Here is a 14,488-nt window from a genome sequence, read left to right on the forward strand (position 1 = left end):
GGGGGGGGGGGGAGGGGGTCGGTAGGCTAGTTTGACTCCTTTTGGGATGTTATTTTTGTAGGTTCGTTTTTCAGTTTTGGTTCTCTTGCTTGTGTTGGCGCTCTTGTATTCTTTCAGTTTTTTGGTAATTCTCAAGTTGATCGTTCTTTTAAAATTCTACATGTCCTTATAGTTGAAATTAACATTGTCTTGATATTTTAGTTTTTATTATTTTCATTTATATTATTCATGGTAACCATCTTGAATTGTTTACTTTGACAATCTGCAGGATGGAAATTACATGGTTGGATGTTTGGGCTTTCCCCAGGTGCGATGTGATCATATACCATGATGGGTGCCACTTGTTATAAATAGCTTGTTGGCATATTAATTTTCCATGAAGAATTAGGAATTTGATTGTTATCTTGTCCTCCCTCATTTCCCTCTTTTAACACTCACAAATACGTACACTAGTTAGATTTTTAGTCTAGAAAACGATATCTTACCGTCGAGAAGTCCCTTAAGCCAAGAAACAACTTTTCATCAATAGATGAAAAGATACAAAAAATTCCAGGAAACTACCTTCCAAAGGAGAAAAGAAAAATCAACAGCCAACCAAAAACGAAAATGAGCCAAAACAACAGCTTGGAAAAAAGAAACAATTAAAAACCTCAAATAGAACAAATAATCGAACCAACAACAAGACTAACCCCCAACAAAAAGCCAAACAACCAAAGAAAACGCTTGAAAAACTTAAGAAACAGAACAAAAATGACCAACAAAAGAATATTCCCAAGCAGCCAAAGACAATCAGGCAAAAATAGCAAACCAACCGCTCCTAAAGCATCTATAATCCAAAAAATAAGAAAGCTACCGCAAAGCTGAAAACACTGTGAGGGGAAAAATGCCATGGAGGGATAAACAAACTGAAAACAAGGCTGAAATGGAATCAAACTCAACCATGAAATCAGCAAACCCATGAAGATAACCAACAGAAAACACCAAGAAGCAAGAAGAAAACCACACAGGACAGCCAAATACTTCAAAAAACCAAGGAAGAAATCTTCATAGATGGATTCCTAGGCTTTAACCTCATATCTCAAGGTCACTAGTCTTTAGGAAGGTCACATGTATACACCCGTCAAGGTTAAAATGACCAAAATGTACTATAGGGGATGTGACTAGTTGTTAGTTTTTCCTACCCGTGTTGTATGCTATCAAAGCCATTATTGTTACTTACTCGCTTTTAGCTTATAATATTGCTTTCTGTAAATTTGTTTTCAACGTATTTCCTCACTCATGTTTTCTAAAACATTTGTCTCAAACGTGACCTAAGGCTCGAGCATACACCGATATTGTCCGCAAAATACGAATTTCACACGGTTGACTTGTTCACTGGGTTAGAACAAGTGCCACACAATCGTTGTCCTGCTGTAGCAAGAGTGCGATTGTGGCACATGACACATTATTTTTAACTTGCTAGTTTGTTCTAGTTAACACTTTTACTAATTAAATAATTCCGACCTGTTATAAGTACCAAATATTTTTTAATGAGAAAACATATTGATTATTGTGTCAGCAACTACCATTACCCCGATTTATGTGTTAGATAATTATTTAACGTATGTTATCTACCAATTTCCAGTGTAGAAATGTTGTCTGGCTCCCAGGATCCATTGCAGAAGCTGCAGTAACCTCTAATCGTTGCAACTCATGCACTCCAGGTTTCTATCTTTTCCTAGCTTCGAATTCACTTCTGTATTTTTCCTAAAAGGATCAGAAATAACCTTAGTGTAAACATCATTACATGTTTGTATCTATGGTTGGATTGGGGGCCCTAGTAGAAAATGAATTACAAAATTACGTGTAACCACATTGCACATGCGGCAAGTTGGATTCCAGTTTTTCAACATAAAAAATAAATTGGGCAAATATCAATTTCTACCCCTAAACTTTGGAATTTATCAATTAAAACTCCGAACTAATAATTGTCGCAATTTAAACTCTACACTTTCACAATTCAATCAATTTCGATCCTCCATTAGAATTTTAATTTAAAATGATTAATGCATAACTTTTACATGTGTATAAGACTTCAAGTGCAAAGATTATGTAAATTAAAAGAAAATATGAGAATAAAATAGATAGCAACATTTTTTCATCTTCTCATCTTCCACTATTTTTCTCAGCGTATCTAGAAAGAATTACATGATAATTTTTCTTGTTATTTTGGTGAGTTTTTTATTTTATTTTCTATATTAATTTATTTTAGTGATTTTAAGTTGATTTTAAGTCGATTGAAGTGAAAATAGCTACAAATCACGAACAAAAGGTCGAAATGAGCTTTACTTATAAAAGCTCATGGTTTAAATTGATATAACTATTAGCTTGGAGTTTAATTGATACAATCCTCAAAGGTTATTAGCTTGGAGTTTAATTGATACAATCCTCAAAGTTTAGGGGTATAAGTGTATATTTTCCCAAATATATAGAACCAAAAAATGAGTGTTATTTTAACATATTACTGATGCTGTTATGTTAATTGTCTTTGCCAGGCTGTCTTATAGAATGATATGTTTCATGTTCTTGACATTTCATTTTCATGTCTAATTTCCATTTCCTATCTGAAGTCATTAACTAAAGTTGTCATCGGGAATTCGTTAATGTGCTTTTCAATTTTCTTATAGTGTGGTCAACGTACAGTATAGTTTCTATGATTGTTCTCTACAGAGTTAGGAAATAATGAATCTCTTTTATTTTCTGAAAATTCTTCAAATAGGTCCTGTTTACTTGATCCAATTTAAGTTTCGCCAGCTGGAAATACCTCCAAACTACAATCCTAACCACTTGGGTACGTACTATTATTTTAATCATGGGACATCGTTTGAGGTTTTGTTAAGCATCTGCTGTCTTCTCTTTTTGACATATTTTGATACTGCATGGGAGTTGCGCAGCTATTCATATATGCGTTAAGAGTGCTTGCATTCTCCCGTGAAAATGATGAAAAATATGTGTATATTTTTTCTACTTTACATATTAAGCTTGCAGAATCTAAGATTTTTCATTCTTGTTCATGCTTTATTTCTAATCTGGAGAATCAATCAGTCTATTTAACATGGAGTTGTGATGACTAGGACATATTTAGTTTCTTTATGTTCTGCTATACAACTTTTGTATTTCACTTTGTTGTAATATTAATGCAGCAAAAAATTATAACTCTTGTTAACGACCAGAGACTGAAAGAAAATATATAGTTTCTCTTGATAAATAGAAGAATACAACCCTAATTAGAATAGATTTCATTAATTACGGAAGGGCCTGGAAAGAACAGGAAGCAATTATACTCGTGCACACAAAGTATCTCAATTACACTAGTCTACACAGATTAACCATAAAGAAAAAAATGAACAAGGGCCTAATGAGCAAGCAAATAAGATGCAACAACCCTTCGTGTTCTCATCACTTACTGCATTTAGCTAACCCGTTAAAATGTAGTAATTGCAGTTTGCACACAACAAGACAGTAGAATACGGAGTAAATTTTGATGTTTGAGCTTTTTACCTCACCACATCAAATTTGTTATTATTATCACCTTTCCATTTGGATAAAATTATAAACATATTTTGGTATTTGAGGAAAAGTGAAAGTGGGAACCTACTCCATATATTTTCATAAACATCCACGAAGGTTTGCGGACCTACAAATATAAGTACAATCAGCCTGACAAAGTATACAAGCTGTAAATAAAAGGAACAACCTGAAAATGATAAAAATATTTCAGGCACTAATTAAGTAAGGTAACAGAATAAGAACAAGGTAGAAACAATAAAGAAAAAAGAACAGTGGTGGCTAATTTAAATAAAAAATCTACTCTGGTGCATTTTACCTATACTAGGAGAAGAATTAGCATGCGGTTATGTTAATTAATCACTGCGTCAGTCTTTTTTTTTTTTTTTTTTTTTTTTTTTTTTTTTTTTTTTTTTTTTTTTTTTNTTTTTTTTTTTTTTTTTTTTTTTTTTTTTTTTTTTGTGTGTGTGTGTTGTTGAAAGCTGAATAGGCCTTATTTGGCTCATTAGTCTTCTCATTCCCTTAAGTGGAATGAACCCTTGTGTTACCGTTTATAGTACTATTCTTTTGTATTGTTTTTCCAAATTTTCCCTTGATCTTTATACTAAATTCATGGTTCTTCGATTTTATGATTAGGTTGTATAGGTGGTTGCGATGATATTCTTAGGCAATTGACTGAAATCTGTGGTACCGGATCCCGCATATCAGGCATGTACTTTTGTGCAATTATTTGTTCAAAACATTTGACCTGTGCAGGTTTGTTTTGCTTTTGTTTCCATTTTTTGGAGTTGAGGGCCAAGAAAAAGTATGAACTCGTATGCTGTTCACTGAAATCTGTTTCGTTGATCAAAGTCTCTTCTACGTTCCATTAAGCTAAAACAAATTTACCATCCCTCCCCATACCTGTTTTTACCTTACCAAGTTTCTGGGGAGCAACAGCGGGTTATTGAATGTTGAATGGTGTTCACTGCACCATCTGATTAAGATGTATATTTATAAATTGGATTTTTTTTTTTTTTTTTTTTTTTGTGATGATTTATAAATTGAATTTTGAACTTGAGACAGTCTCCTCCTTTAAGAATTAAGTACCGATCAATGGTCTCATTACCTGTTCCATAAAAGCATGATTTAGAAGGGAAAATAATCCACATGACCCAAGAAATTAAAAAAAAAAAAAAAATCCTCTTGCAAAAATATATATGATTTCAGCATCAAAGGAACACTTCCTTTTACTTTTCCTCCCATTTACTTTTTGCACATTCAAATTATGTTTTCCAGCTAGAGGTCGAGGGACTTCATCATCCAGTGTGCAGCGGGGTAACACTGCGCAAAGTGTCTGCGTTTTCTGCCAACAATTAGACCATTCCTCAAATGATTGCCCTTCCCAGGTTGTAGGCTCCAGAAGTGCTCGTCATCGACAAACTGGTAAGCATGATTTTCTGTCGTCTATCATTGTAAATGGACAGTTGATACATTTTAAATATTTTGAGTAGCTTTTATATTTATTTTCTAGTATGGATGTCGGCCCAAAGCACTGTCAAATGCTTAATTTTTTTCTTTGGGTCGTTTGCATATCGTGAAGGAACTTATTTACCTTTTTTTGAAAAGACATTATTTTCCATTGTAATCATTGTTATTTTTACGAAGGGGAATCTAACAAATGTTAGTAATCAACGAAGATTTTGAACTTCTGAAATTGTGGATCATCTTTGTATGCTTTTCAATTTTTTTTTACTTCTGTTAATCCTTCTTTTTTCCATCTTGTTTAATATTTTGTTGGCAGGAGAATCTTCATTTTCATGTAGTAACTGTGGCACACCATGCGTCTTAAGGACTGCTAATACTACCAATAATAGGGGAAGAAAGTTCTACAAATGTCAATCTCAGGAGTGCAATTTCTTCGCGTATGCAGCTTCCTTTAACTTTGTTTTTATCTCTTAGTCCTTTTTCTTTATGACATTGACATGAAAACTCAAGCATTTGACAATAATGATAATCTACCATGATTTGCCTTCACACTACCGTAGTTTTGTTCCACAAGGAGAAGGTTTCACAGTAAATCAATTCAAACTGTTAATATTGCTTAAATACATTTATCTTGTTAACATAAATGTAAATAATGCATCCTTTTGCAGATGGGAAGACAGCGTAGACAGTGTCAATGGAGGAAATAGTGCTGCACAGTCAAATATCAGGAGCTCGGCCTCGGCAGCTTCTAATACAAACCCTGGTCGAAACACGGGACGTGGTCGAGGTTGGGGCCAGGGTCAGGGTCAGGGTCAGATTGCAGCAACATTTGTGTCAGCAACTGGTGAGCCAATATCTGATAGAAGATGTTTTGTTTGTGGCGATCCATCACACTTCGCCAATGTTTGCCCAAACCGTGGTGCTTGATTCCGAGGAATAAAGTGTTCTAGTATGATTCGAAACTTTGGTTCAGCATTTGTCACATGTATAGTTGATTTTGAAATGGGATTCAGAACAAGTCCCTTTTTATGGCGTTTTTTTTAAATAAAATCACGTCGCTGCACCATACTTAAACACGAGATTAAGATACCCGAAACATTTATGCTTGAAACCTAAGAAGCATAGACACTATAAGGTAATTTCTAAAATTTTAGGACATCATTATGCTTTCTTCTAAGTATAAACTATTTTAATACAATTCTAGTGCTAAAAATTTGTTTTAATTTATGATACTTATGGCGCAAGTTCATATTCATTTGCTTAACAAATTGTTTTATTTCAAACTTCACCAATTATGTATAATCTTCAAATCTTGCCAGGTTCAAGTCAAATAAATATCACTTTCTTTGGAAAAAAAATTAATCTCTGATTTTATTTTCGTGAGAAACGTCTTTCATTCGAATAGATCTAAACCGTAAAATCTAAAACATGTAGCACCATAACAACGATACTAATTTAGTAATTAACCCAAAAGCCAAAAAGAGAATGGTAAGAGAGGCCGAAAATGACATGTAACCCTCTCGTCTCCAACCTTATTTACATGGGTGCTTCCTTGAAGTTTCTCTTTAACAACCCACCACAAATTTAACTCTTATTCATCACATATTTTATCATTAAATTTTAATTTTGATTAAAGTCATACACTAAACGTAATTTAATCGATAAAAAAAAATAGCTTTAAGATTAAAATTAACTTGAAAGATATTAGCTCGAATTTACCTTTAACAACATAAATTGTCTTATATGTTAAGATCTTACCGTATTTTAAAGTATAATACAATACAAACTTGTACGAAGAAGAACTCGATTTGATTAACTCATAATAATATGGTCAAATATGAATATATATTTTAAAAAATAGTGTAATGAGTATAATTAAATAGAAATCGATATGTATTATCTAAAAAGATTAATTTTTAAAAGTTAACTGTAAGTAGGGATCAAGTTTAAGATTTATTAAAATTACGATAATAAATTTAGACCTATAATAAAAAAAAATATATAAAATGAAAAAATATTTTAAAAAGTAGACTAATGCCAATTGACTTAAGCGAAGACTTATTTATTTATTGGATTTTTAAAAATCAGAAAATCAAAAGTGAAGGCGGCTATTTTTTTTTTAAATTAATTACAATTTTTTTTTTTATATATTTTTTAATTTTTAATTTTTAATTTATTTTGGGGACAGAAGAAAAAGGGGCTTTTCTAGTCATCCCCACCAGGGGTATTGTGGTAAATATACCATTCCATAACGGCCAAAACAGAAGAAACATAAAATCCAGATTGAAGTCATCGTCGCCAATCGGTCAGAAGCCATTTGCTCTCAGGTTTCGATTATCGTTTCAAGCAAAATTTGTCCAAAGACTGTGTATAATCACCGATCAAGGTGCTAAGTTTTCGATTCAATACTCTCCTTCTGTGTGTAAGTAATTGCAGATACGTTCTTAGTTTCTAATTTTGTTGAATGATTTCACTTTTTTCGCTCAAATTTACTCATCTTGTGTTACTGGATTTCTGTGTTCGTTGAAGTGGGGATAGAAGCAATGGCGGTTGGTAAGGAACAGGTGACTCATGACATAGTGAAGCCTCGTACTGACAAAAGAGAGTACAGAAGAATCGTCCTCAGGAACTCCCTTGAGGTTCTGCTAGTCAGTGATCCTGATACCGACAAGGCAAAGCCGACTTTCACTTTTGTTATTTGTTTTGTTTTTTTTTTCTCTTTTCAATCTGGTTATTGTTTTGTTTTTGTTTTTATCTTGTGCATCCGAGTGAAGTTGCTCAAATTAGGGCTCTGTGTTCTTGAATTCATGTGTGTTTATCTGTTTGAGTTTCAGAGTGCTGCTTCCATGACTGTTAACGTTGGTTCCTTCAGCGACCCCGAAGGCCTAGAGGGTTTAGCCCATTTTCTTGGTAAGAACTTGGTTGTGTGTGTGTGTGTTTATTATTTATTTATTTTTATAATCTATTGGATTCACTTTGTAACTTAAATCCACTTATCTTCATTTAGGCCTTCATTGGTGATGTTTACGCCTCTTTGTTCTCTGATCCTTTGCCAGATTTTGTGTATTTTTTTAACAATTAATTATTTGAAACATGGTAAAACATTTGAGAGATTAGATAGAACTCAAAAAAGAAAAAAGAAAGAAAGAAAGAGACATTTGATAAGATGAACCGTTGGTTTGAAAGTCGTGACTAAAAACAGTTTCTGAAGCAAATGTTCTTTTCTGAGACGATACTATTGAAAAGCAGTTTTTATTGATGCATTTGAAGTTATTTGTTCAATCATCAATTATTTTCTGAAGTATATTTTATTTTAAATGTGTGATATTTTAAATTAATATGTAGAGTAAATAAATGAAAAGAAAATAAGTAAATATTGTTTTAAATTAACAAAGTAGAAATAATGCTGGCAGTTTTAAGAAACAACTTTTAGAAAATTCGCCTACTGACATGTAGAGGAAGAGCCACATAAGGGAGGTTTATGATTGGAGTTGCTAGGGTGTGTTTTGTAGTAGTACGCCAATTTTCTTTATTTTGGATTCTTTTTAATGAACTTATATACAATTTTTTTGGCAGAGCATATGCTGTTTTATGCAAGTGAAAAGTATCCATTGGAGGATAGTTACTCGAAATATATCACAGAGGTATCTAGATTACTGTTCACAGAAATGCATTTGGCTAATTGCACATTCATTCATGCATGTGAAAATAATGGGATGCTGATAGCATGGTTAATTTGCTCTTATTTGGTTCATCAGTTCTTCTCTAATGTAGATAATCCCAGCATGAAGTTTAGGACATCAAAAGCATGAAGTTATAATATCTAGACATACATGTGCTTCAATAGAACTTTGAGTGTACAATGAAAATGTACAACTCTGTCTTTTCTCTGTTTGTTTTGCCATGAAGAGTTTTTATGAACAAATTTGAAGATATTGTCTAGGATTTCTTTGTTTCAGCTCCTTTTTATTTGGGCAAACTTCTTTTGTATTCCGTGGTTGCATATCCTTTCATTTGCTTTTAATCAGTTAATTTATTTTGAAAAATTAAACATTCATTAAGAAAAAAAAAAAAAGAAAAAAAAGAATGTAAGGGTATATAAAAACGCCAAGCCCACGACAAAATAGCCTACAAAAGGGATCCAAACGATAGAAAGAGGTTCTAATTGAGTAAGATAAGACCCAAAGGATAATTAAAAAGAGATTTCTCATTGAAGCCCAGAAATAGAGCCTAAAAAAAGAACAAACATCATGAAATTCCATCAACCCTTCTAAAGGTCCTATGATTCCCATCTCAAAGGCTCTAAAGGTCCTTGAAAAAATTTCTACTATGATAATCAGTTTGCAAGAAGTGGAAGATATGCTGATTTGTTGGGCTGTGAGATTATTATAGGGCCTCTTCCTTTTGGGAGCCAATGGTCGAAAAGTATAGAAAGATTGGATTTTTCAAAGGGGGCTAGACTAACTCTCGCCCAATCTGTGCTAAGCAGTGTACCTCTCGTCTACTTTTCCCTGCAAAAGGTTCCAAGAAAGATCACCAAATTGATAGGCTGGTTCAAAATTTCTTCTGCGATTGTGAAGACTCCAAAGCTTGCAGCCATTTAGTAAAATGGAAATGGACTTTTCTCCCACTTTTCTATGGAGGTTTGGGAATAGGCTTGTGCTTACAAAGAAAGAATGCCCTGCTCCTCAAATGGCTTTGGAGATTTACTCTGGCATCATCTAGAAGAAATTGATCATAAGCTTCTATGCTTTGACCGCTTTGGGTGGATTATCATGGTGGGATGTAACTAAAAGTGGTGCCTTTTTAAAAAATTTCTTGAAGTTTAAAGCTTTGAAAGGAGATAGAATCGTGGAATGTGGTCAACAAATTCTGGGACCTGAAGCCTAGTAGGAATTTAAAGGATAATGAAGCAATTGAATGGGCTGAATTAAGCTTTGACCTTACCCCTATGGTATAGTCAAACAAATCATACTCACAGACTTGCTCCCCAATGCTGATGGAGTCTTTTCTACATAATCCTTGATGATGGACATAGAGGAAAAAGTAGAAGCAATAAATCTCACGCTAGCAAAGATAGTATGGAAAGGACATCAGCCTAAAAAGATGAATTTCTTCCTTTGGGAAAGACCGCATAAAGCCATTAACACAAGTGAAAATCTTTAAAAAAGAATGCCTTACATCACTCTTTCTCCAAATTGGTGTCCATTATGCAAGAAAGAAAACGAATCACAAAACCACTTATTCATGCAATGCACATACGCTCAGAATTTCTGGATAACGATTCTCAATATATTCAGCTGACATCTCACATTTCCTAGAGAGGTAAAGGATCTATTGGATATGACCTTAACGTTCCACCCCTTCAAGAATGCAAAAGTCCTACTATGGGTAAACTTCATCATGGCTTTCTTTTGGAATTTGTGGAAAGAAAGAAATCAGATAATATTGGCAGAAAAGACACCAACTTATTCAAAACTTTTCGTCAGTATTGTTTACCAAGTTATATCTTGGTGTAAACTGTCTAAGGTCTTTTGTAAACACCATGAATATTACATTCTTTTGTAAATTAATGAAGTTGTCTCTTATCAAAAGAAAAGAAAAGAAAAGGGAAATAGAATCAGATTTTGGACTGAGATTTGGGTGGGAGAAAGCACCACGAAAGATCCTGTTCCCTGGTATATATATGGTTTCAAACCCAAAAAATTCAACTATTGCTAAGTGCTGGAATGAAAGCCATTTTGATTGGGACCATAGCTTCAAAGACGGCTGAATAGTTGGATGCGTTTGGTAGAAACTTTAGATTCAGTGCAGCTTGAATCGGACGAGGACAGTGTGAGATGGACCTTGATGAAACTTACTGAAACAAGGCCTATCATTAAGTCCCCTCTTATCAATCTGATATGGAGAGCTAAAATTCCTTAAAAGATTAAGGTTTTCCTATGGTCCTTGCTCACAGAAGCCTTAACATCTGATAAGCTACAAAGGAATTGTCGAAAATTGACTTGTCTCTCTCCATGTGCTGCCTATGTTCTCAGGGTGAAGACTCTTTGGACCATTTATTTTTGAACTGTACGTTTATGAGTAAAAAGGTGAAGCTTTTTCTTCAATATCTTTGGCTTGTCTTCCTCAGCGTATAGAAGTAAGGTTTTTGGAAGCCCTGGATGGTTGTGGCCTTAAAGGCAGAGCTAGAGCTTTAGGGAGCAATGGTGTTATATCTCTTTCGTGGTGCTGCTGGAAAGAAAAAAACCAGCCGAATTTTGAAGAGAAGTTTGAGCATTTCAATAGTTTTTTTCCCAGTTTTCAGCTCTTTGCTTCTTGGTGGTGCTATAGAAATAGTAAATTCTTTTGTAATTATCCTATTTTTTCGGTTCTTTAAGATTGGAAAGCTCTTTTGTGATTAGTTTTCTAGGGAGGGGTCTCTCTTCCCCCTGCCCTTTAGGTGTATCTCCCCTCTTTTTTTTGTTCATAATACAGATTCCAGGTTTCTTATCAAAATATATCTTTGGATAATTGAAAACAACTTAATTCTCTTGTTTCAGTCTTTTTATTTATGAGTTGGAGTTCCAATATGTTGTTTTTTTTCTATAAAATGGCTACTTATTAAATTTCTCTTCATATTTACTGGTTAGTTGTATCATGTACCTGTGAAACCAACGCTTTCTATATCTAGACAAGGAAAGAAGCCCTGTTTAGACTGTCATCAATAGTTGGTTGAACAATACTTAAGGTCCCTAATTTTTTTAATAAAAAAAGTATGATTTAGTTCCTAAATTTTAGTTTATATCAATTTGGTACATCTACTTTCATTTCTGTAGCAGTATTTAAGCAAGTATATAACAATTTAGTCTTTGTTCGTTAGAACTCCTATCGATCAAATTGAAGTTTCAGTTTTTTATATAATGACTTAATCTTTATAGTTTATGAACACGTGGTTCCTAATAATTTTACAAGCTACATATGAAAGAAATTTAATGAAATATCAATAAATATTTTTCACCATAGGAACTACATCTTACAAATTTGAAAGTACAAGGACTAAATAAACATGTTACATATTAAAGTTCAGAGACTATATTGTTACAAAATTGTGAGTATACAGGGACTACCTTCACAAAAGTTCAGGGCAAAAAATATTTTTTTAACCTTAGTTGTTTTCTTTTTGTCAAATTACTCTCTCAATTCTTCATGTGCTTGCTTTGTTGAATATGTTTTTATGTTTTTTCTGTTGACATATAGCATGGAGGTAGCATGAATGCCTTTACGGCATCTGAGCAGACAAATTATTATTTTGAGGTCAATGTTGATTGTTTTGAGGAGGCTTTGGACAGGTATATGGTATTTCACTTCTTCTCGTTGCCTGCACAGTGTTGTCTGATTATGATTTACCTTTTTCTACTTCCAGATTTGCTCAATTTTTCATCAAACCTTTAATGTCTCCTGATGCTACAATGAGAGAAATCAAAGCGGTTGATTCTGGTAATATATGTGTACATCATATTTTAATTTGGTGGTTGTTTTTTTTATTTCCTTCTTTCAGGTAGGTAGTTTCCTTGAACATCATCTATCAACAATAAGATATATATATATATATATATATTTTGGGTTTTGACATTTAATCTATTTGATTTGCGAGTATTCAAACCTTACAATCAAACACTTGATTTTGAAAATGTCTAAATGGTCCATGTAGCTGAAAACATATTAGATTCGATTTTGCTGGCATGCATAAAAATTGATGTTGCATTTTTTATGGTTTTGTGGAAATTTTTTATATCAATTTACTAAAATAATTATTATGTTCTAATTAAATGTGAAAACAGAAATGTGTTGTTCTTCATCAATGCGTAAAACAACCTAAACCAAAGCACAAATATAATCTTCATCCTATAAAATATTTTAAATCCTGGTTCTGCACCCAAAATCCCTTGTCCTCTTTTGACTGTCTCAATTTCTTTTTCTTCTCTTTCTACTTTGAAAAGAAACATTGAGCTTGAAAATTTGTAAAAGGCCCAACGAGTAGAAATGAATAGTAATTGGGGGTGGAAATGACATGTCAGAGGTTCGAACACAAAACTTGCTAATGTCATGTTAAATCACCATGAATGAACCCAATAGCTTAAGCTGATGGGTTACGAAAAATTAATTATGTCATTACTTGAATATTTGCAACTGAGAGTTTATTCACCAAAAAAAAAACAGCCTTTTTCCTACAAGAATTTTTTAATATATTTGAGTGTCTTAAGCAGCTTATGTTCCTCCTCGGCTATCCTAAGACGTTGCTAATACCATGTTAAATCACCATGAACTCAAAAGCTTAAGCTAATGGGTTACGATAAATTTAATTATCCCATTACTTTAATATTTGCAACGAAAGTTTATTCACAAAAACCAAAGAAGAAAAAAAGAGCCTCTTTCCTCTCTTCATATTTGCTAACTATAATAATTTTTTAATATATTTGAGTGTCTAAGTAGCTTATTGTCCTCCTCGGCTATCCTAAGACAGTTTTTTGGCTGTATTACATTTGATTGTTAAGATAACTTTGTAAGATATTAAATCCTAACGGCAACAACCATGACTTGACTTTATGCTCTTAAAATCTTTTGCTCTACACAATGACTGTCATTATCACTATGCCAACCCGTAATGATTACCTGCTAACTATAACATTATACCAAACTTCCTTTTTTTTCTTTTAACAAAATGAATCTCCAAAGTCATTTGGATAGAGGATTTATGTTTCTCTAGTAGAAGTTTCCTATTTCTAGGCTTCCATTTTGACTGGCAAGGTGATCACTTGCCATTTAATGAGATGGCTTTTATACTCTTCCTCCGTCTTCCCAAAGAAGGGAAAGTTTATTGCTTTTCAGGGATCTTTGCAGCGTTTCTACTCATCTTCAAGCGAGACATGAAGTAGGTTGGGAGGCTTGGTAGCACGAGTGTATGAGACTAATTTTATCTTATTTGGAGATGAATATCTTCGTCTAGATGTCTATTTTTGAAGTAACCTTAGAAATGACTGGGTCCCAGATACTAATTTACTAGGATTTCTTCCCAAAGGCAACCCTGGATGGGCGATCACACAAAACTAGAAAACTTCTACTCCAAAACCCTGCAAAATCAGCCCCGTGAGAACAGTGGAAAAGCTCATAGAAAAGAAAAGCGCATAGAGGACAATGCCCTATATCTTAGGTTTCCATCTATCTCTCTTTACGTCGTCACTCAGCAATTTGGGAATTGGCCCTTTTGGATTTTGAACAATTTGGGTTGGAAATGGAACATTTTAGAAGGTTTCCTTTGCTTGAGTTATTTGAACTTCATTAGCTCTCTGACCAGATGTCGGCTTGTGGCTTTACACTTCTGAAGCGATGACATTTCAATCATTAATTGAGATAGCTTGGAGGGTTTTGATCATGGGTGATATGGTGGTTTGTGGAAGGTTTTGATGGGTTTTGTGGTGCTCATTGGGGGGGG

General features: G+C 33.5%; 2 protein-coding genes across 3 annotated transcripts in view; both read left to right on the forward strand.

Annotated features, from left to right (window-relative positions):
- LOC111481572 (DNA topoisomerase 3-alpha) overlaps positions 1-6,042 on the forward strand; it is a 16,136-nt gene extending 10,094 nt beyond the window's left edge. For both annotated transcript variants that reach the window (XM_023127069.1, XM_023127070.1), the window contains exons 18-24: positions 269-307; positions 1,625-1,703; positions 2,759-2,830; positions 4,183-4,254; positions 4,825-4,971; positions 5,330-5,450; positions 5,682-6,042. In XM_023127069.1, the coding sequence (XP_022982837.1) occupies positions 269-307; positions 1,625-1,703; positions 2,759-2,830; positions 4,183-4,254; positions 4,825-4,971; positions 5,330-5,450; positions 5,682-5,940 (789 nt within the window). In that variant the 3' untranslated portion in view covers positions 5,941-6,042. The remainder of the gene's footprint in view (positions 1-268; positions 308-1,624; positions 1,704-2,758; positions 2,831-4,182; positions 4,255-4,824; positions 4,972-5,329; positions 5,451-5,681) is intronic.
- A 1,244-nt stretch (positions 6,043-7,286) lies between these two features.
- LOC111481567 (insulin-degrading enzyme-like 1, peroxisomal) overlaps positions 7,287-14,488 on the forward strand; it is a 19,525-nt gene continuing 12,323 nt past the window's right edge. The window contains exons 1-6 of the mRNA XM_023127061.1: positions 7,287-7,435; positions 7,543-7,685; positions 7,848-7,923; positions 8,590-8,657; positions 12,253-12,344; positions 12,419-12,492. Coding sequence (XP_022982829.1) covers positions 7,557-7,685; positions 7,848-7,923; positions 8,590-8,657; positions 12,253-12,344; positions 12,419-12,492 — 439 coding nt within the window. The 5' untranslated portion in view covers positions 7,287-7,435; positions 7,543-7,556. The remainder of the gene's footprint in view (positions 7,436-7,542; positions 7,686-7,847; positions 7,924-8,589; positions 8,658-12,252; positions 12,345-12,418; positions 12,493-14,488) is intronic.

Source organism: Cucurbita maxima, unplaced genomic scaffold (assembly GCF_002738345.1).
Source record: "Cucurbita maxima cultivar Rimu unplaced genomic scaffold, Cmax_1.0 Cma_Scf00007, whole genome shotgun sequence".
Classification (NCBI taxonomy): domain Eukaryota; kingdom Viridiplantae; phylum Streptophyta; class Magnoliopsida; order Cucurbitales; family Cucurbitaceae; genus Cucurbita; species Cucurbita maxima.